Source organism: Phycodurus eques, chromosome 5 (genome assembly GCF_024500275.1).
Source record: "Phycodurus eques isolate BA_2022a chromosome 5, UOR_Pequ_1.1, whole genome shotgun sequence".
Lineage (NCBI taxonomy): Eukaryota > Metazoa > Chordata > Actinopteri > Syngnathiformes > Syngnathidae > Phycodurus > Phycodurus eques.
Genome location: NC_084529.1, coordinates 19,069,902 through 19,079,695, shown reverse-complemented (window position 1 = coordinate 19,079,695; position 9,794 = coordinate 19,069,902). Strand labels below are relative to the sequence as shown.

Below are 9,794 nucleotides of genomic sequence, written 5' to 3'. Positions count from 1 at the left end.
ATAGTGGTAGCTAAGCAAAGCAAATGTATCTATATAGTTCATTCCCTGTACAACTTTACATAAAGCATTTAAAAAATAAAGACAAAGAAAATAAGACCGCTTAAAACATGTAAAAACAAAGGGGGAAACTATATATAAAAATAAAGATAAGAACCATACAAGGCATGAAAGATCATTTAAAAATGGAAATTCTCTGAAATAATCATAAGCACGAGAAAGAGTTTTTAACCTGGATTTAAAAACAATGACAGTTGGTGCTGACTTGACTTCTGTCGGCAACTTATTACATTTGTGAGCAGCATAGCAGCTAAAAGCTGCTTCATCATCATGTTTGCTTAGGATTCTGTGCACCATTATTAAATTCCACTTGCATTTGTTTCCTATATTCAGGACCCAAAGCATTTACTGATGTTTTTCTATTCTGAAGCTGACTGGGAGCCAGTGTAAAGACTTTAGAATTGGAGTTATGACTTTTTTGTTCTGGTCAGAGCATTAACTGCAGCGTTGCGAATGGGTCGCAGCTGTTTAATGCTCTTATGTGAGAGTGCAGTCAGACGACCATTACAATAGTCAAGTCTACTTAATATAAAAGCCTGAATGAGCTTCTCCTGGTCTGCTTGGCACTTTGTAGTCTGAAAAGTCGCTAAATCTGTCAACATAGGTGATGAATTCTCCACAATAAATTCCTCATGCCCCAAGTTGGTGAAATTTACAGTACTGTATCAGTGTTAGTTGATGTTGATTTAAAAATAAAATCTAAACAATGCCCGAAGGTATCGTGTAAGTTTATTTTGAAATGAACAACAGGGGCGGTTTCCTTTCCGAGAAGTGACATGAAAGACTCCATGCCCCATGTGACGTCTGCACTGAGTTGTTTGAGCCTGTCACGGATTTGTTCATCGTACCGCGTGTTCGGTTTGTTTTGTAAATTCGATTCGAACGCTTGTCTCGATGGCGTCCAAGTGGCACGGTAACGACCCGGAACCACCAACCCTGTACATTTAGTCGGTAAGTTACCGCTACTCCCCTTTTTTATTTATTTATTTGTGTTTAAGTGTTATTCCGATAACACGACTAATGGGCCGTGAATGTTATTGTGTGGGTAGCAGCTAGAACTCAGACTTAACACATGGTTTAGTGGCCATTCGAGGTTACTGAGAAGTTAAAAAGCCTGGCAGGCAAGGTCAAACAGAGTTAGCATGCTACCATTAGCCAGTGAGGCTAGCTAAGGCACGGGACGAGGTTTCACGGTTGTCTTAAAATTGCTGGCGCTGTGATTTAATTTCACGTCTTGTGTTGCATTATGAACACGGTTGACTGTGCTGCTTTTTAAGATGTCGCGTTAGCGGTGTCGGTACAAGTCTAGGCTAAAACCGCAAAGGTGGTTTAATTTTGGTCTTATTTGTTGAAAACGTTTCACCTTTATCGCATCTTCAGGTATTTGTTTTTCTCTCAATGAGTTTTGGGTGGTGTTTTTTTTATGTCTCTTTATTTAACAACAAAAGTACAGAACAGTATGCTATATATTATGAAACAAACATATCAATAACATAAATACTATATAAACACATAAGAAAACAAAAATGCCAGGGTTTTCAGGTGACTCAGAATCATCTTTATTTGCCAAGTATGTCCAAAGAACACACAAGGAATTTGTCTCCGGTAATTGGAGCCGCTCTAGTACGACAACGGAGACATAAAGACATTGAGAAAAACAGTCACTGAGCAATAAAGTACCCCCCTATCCACCCTTGAGGACTTGCACGCTGCCAGAACTAAGACAAGAGCGTGCAAAATCCTCTCGGACCCTCCACATCCCGGTCACCGGCTATTCCAGCTCCTTCCCTCAGGTAGGCGCTACCGATCAATGCAAACGAGAACTAGCAGACATTCCAACAGCTTCTTCCCTCTTGCAATCAACTTCTTAAACACCTAACCTACAATTCCATTGCAACATGCTGGCAATTTTTTGTCTTTTTGTCTTGTTTGTTGTCACATTTCTGTCGGGCCAATTATATATTACTCGTGCACTCACTGTAGTAGTCTCACGACGCTACACTATTTGCATCTGTTGTTGACCAATACTGGCCACTCATGCCAGAGTAGCATCTGGTCCATTTGCACACCGACTGAGGAGTATTTGCACAATCAACATTGTCCCAGACTATCGTACTACTCGCTTGAAGTCTCGGCGCCCTTTGCACAATGGTCATTGCATTGGACTATTGCAATATTAGTCATTTGAACTGCTCTAAGTGCTAGAGGACTCTGCATCTTTTTGCACAATTGTCAAAAAAAAAAAAATGTACCGGCATTACCAGATAACTAGCAACCCTTTATTGCTCACTGACTGTTTTTCTCAATGTCTTCATGTCTCAAAAGTGTTCTGTCAATTGATTGTCTATTGTCGTACTAGAGCAGCTCCAATTACTGGAGACAAATTCCTTGTGTTTTTTGGACATACTTGGCAAATAAAATTTATTCTGATCAATCCTTGTTAACTGTGAGTCTGTGATGTCCTTTGAGACTCTGTGATCAAGGGCTATACAAATAAATACACATACAAACTATACAAACCAGACTTGAAGAATAAAAGTTGTTAGTGAAAGAAGAAAACCTTCGGGAGCAGTTAAACTGATTATCTTTTTAATCAAAATAAGACCTTTGCAAACGTGCTTTTACTTTAGAAAACAATGAACGTTTTTGCCTATTTTCTGAAGTTACAGACCATATCAGTAACTGAATTGTAATCAATTTATGTTTGTGCATTTTCTGCACTGTCAATTTTCAATAATGTCCTGTTTTTAAATAAAGGGATGGGACTTCGAAATGTTTTTTTTTGTCCGTTTTATCGAGTTAACTGAAAAAAAATAGATTGATTAAATTAATATTATTATTATTGCACAAAATGACAAAGGTTAGGTTTGACGTGTGTGAGGTGATACCTCAAGCCTCTTCTTCTGTTTGGGGAGGGCTTCTTTCACCCTCTTTTAGACTCTAGTCCACACCTAAAAATTTTGACCTGAAGAAGCCTTTTGGATTAAACGTGAAATGTCTTTAACTAACAAGAAAAGTCCAGGGGTCTCACGTACAAAAGGTGCGTACGCACAAAAACATGACGTCTGTTCTTTTTCACGGCAAAGTTCAGATGTATCAAGAGTGACATGACCGTGGAAATGTGCGGTGCCTCACGCCAACTGCATGGCTGGCGTACGCACGTTTCTGCAGCCTTTGGTGCTTTGGCGACACTTAGGTGATGCTGGGAAACTGTTCTCATAAATCTGCACACCAGAAACATATGAATAATTAGCACTGATGAACCGTTCATGCCTGCGATTGGCTGGCAACCAGTTCAGGGTGTCCATGCAGAGATTGGCATCTCAGGTGCAGGGTTCATTTAAATATGACTTGCATATTCAAATGTAGGCGTGGACAGGGAGGACTCTGCTACTCCAACATGTGCGCTCATTTCCACATTGATGGGAATGTATGAAGGAAATGTGCTTGGATTAATGAGTACGCAGAGTTTCATACATCTGAATATTTTTCTGCGTACGACATTTTCTGGATTCCCTACATGGCGTCATTGCATTATCTTAAGCAAGCCCATTGTTTTGTCATTGATAAGGTGAGAATGTCAGCAGTCACTTGGGGCCCCCTTCAGCTCATGTGCCCTAGCCAATCACGTGGGTTGCCTGCCTTCTTGCAGAATCAGTGGTAGTGGTGGGAGGCGGTTTCTTATCTGTTCCCTCGCCTCTCGGCCAAGTACCGTAACACACTTTTCTCTCCACATCAGGATGCATCACAGTCGCTTGGGTGCGGCTGACACACGTGACGCCTGACGGGAGGATTGGAAAAAACAAAAAGCAGTCGAGCCCACTCAGTGGATACGTTTGTGTGGCACGGTGGAGCCATGAAGCTGGAGACGAGGAAAAGCTGCCTGGCCACGGTTCACGCAGCTGGCAAGTGCACCCAGGAGCCTGTCAACAATGGCATGGGCGAGCCCGGCTTCCCTGATCTGAGTACAACGCTTAAAGCCAAAGTCACCAAGCAGAGCTCCAGGGAGAGCCTGCAGCAGAAAAACACAGAGTGCGAAGTGTATGACGACGGGACCAACACGTTTTTCTGGTGAGTGCTCTCTGCTCATGTGAGTCGTTCACACCAGTGCTTCCCAACCTTTATTTAGCCAAGGCACTTATTTTACATTGTAAAAGTTTCACAGCATGACAACCCTCACACCCCCGCCCAAAAAAATGCAAAGTACTTTATATATACTGAAATACAGTAATGATGATCTCAGTGTACTGGATTGGCAACAGGTGGATACACGTTAATTCTGTCATCTAGTGAAAGAGCATTTATGTTCTGCCTGTCACCATACGTTACTGGCATAGATAGGTGAACAAAGATGGTGAGGTGAGGTGGCGAATGACAAATCAGTGATGGTTTAATGTATAGGCACCAGATTGCCACAAATAGTGGCCATCCCTCCAAAAAAGGAAAATGAATTAAATTGTGAAACCTCACCCTATCATGACATCTCAATCATATCAAGCCCCTTTCTCACTGCCTGTACAAGTCTGCATTTTTCCACTATGGATTGGGAGGGAAGAGGTCAACCATGACAATTTTTCGTCTTCCTAAAATGGGAGGGCGATTAATAGAAAATTAATTGTGATTTTGATTTTGGCTTCTCACGATCATACAAACATTATAATAGAAGAAAAACGGTTAATGTGCCAAATGGCACCCGTATATCCATGCAAGTTACTATGTCATAAAAGCACCCTGATTGGACAATGTGACATATATTATTGTGCCCTCTCTGAGTGTGCTTTAAGATGTTTGACACTCCAGTCGGAGTTTACTATAAAACTAAACTCACAGCAATAATAATTACACACACATTGTATATTTAAATAAAACACATACTTAGTTTTAGCTGAAAGTCGCCATCTTAATGCTAGCATACAATGAAAAACCCTATTGATGGGCTAACAAAAATTAGCAATATTTAGAAGTCACGGCTTACAGGAGTGATACGTCTTCCAATAATGACTAGTCACACCAAAACTAATATAAGAAAATCCACAGGCAGATATTCTTCCTAATCTGTGAAAAACAAGTTATAAATAAACTACAAATAAATTACATCTTTCTTCTACTCTTCATCTTAATTTGTGTATCTATGCATGCACCACAGTGAGGCCAAGGAGCACACAGCAGAAATTTATTTTTGTTTTTTCCTTGCTGTTATTGTGATACATTACTATTTTACTTGTTACTATTTTTTTCTGGTTGTTCTTCTAAGTTATATTTATACTTAAGTTTTGGTAGTTGAATGAATAAGAAGTTTTAAAATCAATGAATAATTGTTTATTAATCTTAATTTCGATATCGACATAATCGCGATTATGTTTTCCCCTTAATCGACCAGCCCTACTTCCTACCTAGTTACAAAAGCAAGACCGGGAGTGTGACACATGAAAAACACCTTTCTTGCCCTGTTGTGTTTTTTTTCCATCTGATAGGTATTTAGAATGTCATGCCAGATGTTGGTGCAAACATGCTCATCACACATTTATCTACACATATTTACACCTACACACACTGGCTCTCAGTAGCAGTAAAATTTGGCATCAGCTTCTTCTTAATATGCCAGTTTGACACAACTTTCCGGCAATTTCATAAAAATCCTTGATTTTTTTTATTTTTTATTTTTTTCCCAAATCAATAAGTGACCAAATAATGTATCTGAGCTGAAGACAAAAGAGGTTTTATTTGTTCTTTTATTTTTAAAGACATTGGAGACAAATTTACTGTTAAACTAAAGAAGTCAGTTGTGCTTGCACCTGCTGACACATACATGAATGTACAGAGGTGGCCAATCCGGAAAATGTACATTCTGTTTGGCTTTCGTTATCCTAACAGAGGTCTTTCGTTGCCACCGCATTGTCGTGGACGGAAAATAAAGCTTGCTTAATGCTCATCAGCTTATCTAAACTTCTCCTGTCAGAATAATAGCAATAGAAGCGGTTGATACGTAAATTCAGAATCAAATAAAGATAAAGATGATTCTGATTGAAATTAAGATTATTCTGAAATTAATGTCAAATAGCATAACAACGAGATCGTGTATTTGGCTAATATGGAAAAAGAAAAACAGCTTTGGATCCCCCTGTCGAAATTTGCTCTCTCTCTCTCTATCTATCTATCTATCTATCTATCTATATATATATTTTTCCCCGGATTATCTACCGATGGGCTACAAGGTAAAAACTGCAACCCCCTGTTGTTCTTATCGGGAACCAATGTTTTGAGGTTAGTTTTTTATAGGAACACGACATGATTGTCAAGAATGAAACCGATTGCATTAGCAGCTGTAGCTATATTATAATAATAACAAAGAGAGGAAACTGTTGAGAATAAAGGAGGGAGTGTAGATAGTTGAGAGGCTATATGCAATGTTAGCCTCAATTAATTGACTTCACTCGTGCATTTCAGCGACAGAGACTGTCTACAATTTGCTTTTCAGCCATAAGTACACACATACAGTGGATACGGCAAGTTTTCAGACCCCCTTGAACTTTTCAGTCTTTTCTATATTGCAGCCTTTTGTTAAAATCATTTAAGTTCATTTTTTTCCTCATTAATGTACACACAGCACCCCATATTGACAGAAAAAAACATAATTGTTGAAATTTTTGCTGGTTTATTAAAAAAGAAAAACTGAAATATCACACCGCCATAAGTATTCAGACCCTTTTCTCAGTATTTAGTAGAAGCACCCTTTTGAGCTAATACAGCCATGAGTCTTTTTGGGAATGATGCAAAGTAAAATTAAAAGCATCAAAAATGTTACTGATGTAAATTCTCGCTTGATTTCTTGATCAGAAGAGTACCATCTGCTGTCTCCATGTCATGATTCTTGCCTTCTGAGTCAGTGCTGCTTTCAGTGCTACAGGATTCTGCATCTTTTTGCACAAATGTAAAAATAAATAAAAAATAGTGTACCGGCATTACCAGATAACTAGCAACCTTTTATTGCTCAGTGACTGTTTTTCTCAATGTCGTTATGTCTCAAAATTATTCTCTGTCAATTGACTGTCTGTTGTCGTATTAGAGCGGCTCCAACTACCGGAAACAAATTTGTTGTTTTTTTTGGACATACTTGGCAAAATAAATCCTAAATTTCGGCCTCTGACAAATTTCAAAGAATGCTGCGTTATGACACACACCCCTGTTACTTTTCACTGAAATATTATCAGTGCCAATCAATGGCCATCTGAGGACATCTCACCGAAGGCTCTTGTGTATTTTGCCGCTTGAAAAATAAAATAGAAGTCTGCTTATCAATTAATAGCAATTTCTGCTTCTGGCCTCACACTTATAAGTGCAAGGATTCATGGAAAATCCTTTAATTGTTCTTTTGGGTGTCACCAATTCACCAACATCCTCTGACGCTGTCATTGTTTTCTCTGCAGCTTTGGTGGATAATGGGGCGACTAATATGATAATAATGCTTGTTTTCGTTGGTCAGTTTTGCCGCTTCTAAGTTGTACCAAACTGGTTAACCCCATGTCGCCTTTGCGCTCTCTGCGGTGGTAGTGTGATCAGTTGGGGAACACTAAGGCCAGCCCTCCCAGTGGCTCTGAGCCAAACTGCTGTCAGAAGGGGTGTGGATGGTTTTATTAACATCCATAATGTCCATCACTTCTCCACAAAGACTGACTTGACAATGAAGTCATCTTTTTTTAGAGTGAGGAGTCAGCCAGTCAGTTTTGGTGTCCATGGAAGACGGCTCACAGTTTTATGTGGAACAGTTTATTTTGTGTTTGTTAATAACACGTCTCTGGATTTCAACATTGGGGGAAAAATGGTATTGACCATTATATGACTGATTTGTTTGTTGATTGTAATGTACTACCCTAGGTAAAACAATGAAACTCTATTTGGGCTTCCACCCACTTGCGTATCGTAATATATGAGGAACAACTAGTTTTACGTGGCGGCACGGTGGACGACTGGTTAGAGCGTCAGCCTCACAGTTCTGAGGACCCGGGTTCAATCCCCGGTCCCGCCTGTGTGGAGTTTGCATGTTCTCCCCGTGCCTGCATGGGTTTTCTCCGGGGACTCCGGTTTCCTCCCACATCCCAAAAACATGCATTAATTGGAGACTCTAAATTGCCCGTAGGTGTGAATGTGAGTGTGAATGGTTGTTTGTTTGTATGTGCCCTGCGATTGGCTGGCAACCAGTTTAGGGTGTACCTTGCCTCCTGCCCGATGACAGCTGGGCTAGGCTCCAGCACGCCTGCGACCCTAGTGAGGAGAAGCGGCTCAGAAAATGGATGGATGGATGGATAGTTTTACGTTTCATTGTCTGTTAATTGTTCGTTTTTTAAAATATTTTCTTTTATTTTTATGTCCAAAATGTTCTAATCAATAAAAATCCACAATATATCTGTTCGGATTCATTGCAATTGTCTGAGATTAATATAGTATAGTAAGATATGAGTTTGTTTAGCAGAAAGTAAGCAAGTGAGCAAAACTAAAAGTGGTTCATTCTATGTTTTAAACATTTTAAGCATTCATCATTGTGATATTGAGAATTTATTAAAACATTCACAGTTTGAAATTGTGTACCTTTCTGGTTTCAACTATTTCACCTGTCTTGAGTTTATACATCCGGAATGGATCCTATCCTACCGCCCTACAGTGTGTGGGCTAGAAATGCCAGATTATGTGGTAAAGGTCTATAACAGATGTCATGAGTCAACGTGTCCACCTCCGTGCAAGTTATTTTGTATGCCTACTTGTGCTATAACCCTGCTCTCTTCAGCACTCTGCTTCCATCTTGACAGGCGGGCCCACACCGTCACTGTTTTGTTCATCCTGACATGCGCTCTGGTATATGTCACGCTGCTGGAGGAGACACCGCAGGACACGGCCTTCAACACAAAGAGGTCAGTGGGTGTTGCGCTTCTTCACTCAGAAGCGCCAAAGTATCCATTTGTAACCCAGAAACAAGTGAGACTTTAATTTAATATTGTAGTAATATTTGATTTTTTTGTGGGTGATAGTAATATTTGAATTTGTTGTGGGTGGGTGTAAGATTAACGAGGACTTGTGAGACGGCAATTAACAAGATTCGCCGTGGTCGGCGCTAACTGGCTGGCAGATAAAGACTGTACAGCTTTTCCCTGGTAGTGGACAAACACACACGACCTTCTCAGCTTTCTTGTTCTCACTCAACGCACACAGCCCGTCACTTCCTATTCTGACACCGCACTTTAACAAATGGGTTTCACGGCCTCATGTCTGGTGTCTTAAGACTCTGGCAGGAAGGTCAACGCGGCGTTCTTGTCAGCTTCTCACACTTAAGCAGGACTAGAATAGTGTCAACTATGATGGAATTATAGGAAAACCCATACTAGGCTGGATTTACACTGCATGCTTTAAGTGACACAATTTAGATTATTTTTTTTGTGCTCAAGTGGGACACTTCGGATATGTGTCATGGCAGTATTAAAATTGCATAGATAGGAATATTTTCAGACGCTCTTCTAAATGTGGATAAAAATCTAATGCGTATCAGATGTGCGCGTGCAGCATGAACGCGCTCAGTACCACTAGGGGTACACAGGTTCTCTGTAGTGATATGTGAAAGAATCACTGAATTAAATGTTTAAACTGCATAATGTTACAGTGGCTTCAATTTTTGTTTTATTTTTTATTTATTTATTTTTTATGCAAACTTTTTAAGTACAATTCAGCTGATAAGTATGATACATTGG

At 39.8% G+C, this 9,794-nt stretch overlaps 1 protein-coding gene across 1 annotated transcript in view; it reads left to right on the top strand.

Moving 5' to 3' along the window:
• Positions 1 to 834: 834 nt before the first annotated feature.
• ptdss2 (phosphatidylserine synthase 2) overlaps positions 835 to 9,794 on the top strand; it is a 21,521-nt gene continuing 12,561 nt past the window's right edge. The window contains exons 1-3 of the mRNA XM_061677940.1: positions 835 to 1,008; positions 3,797 to 4,128; positions 8,862 to 8,963. Coding sequence (XP_061533924.1) covers positions 3,914 to 4,128; positions 8,862 to 8,963 — 317 coding nt within the window. The 5' untranslated portion in view covers positions 835 to 1,008; positions 3,797 to 3,913. The remainder of the gene's footprint in view (positions 1,009 to 3,796; positions 4,129 to 8,861; positions 8,964 to 9,794) is intronic.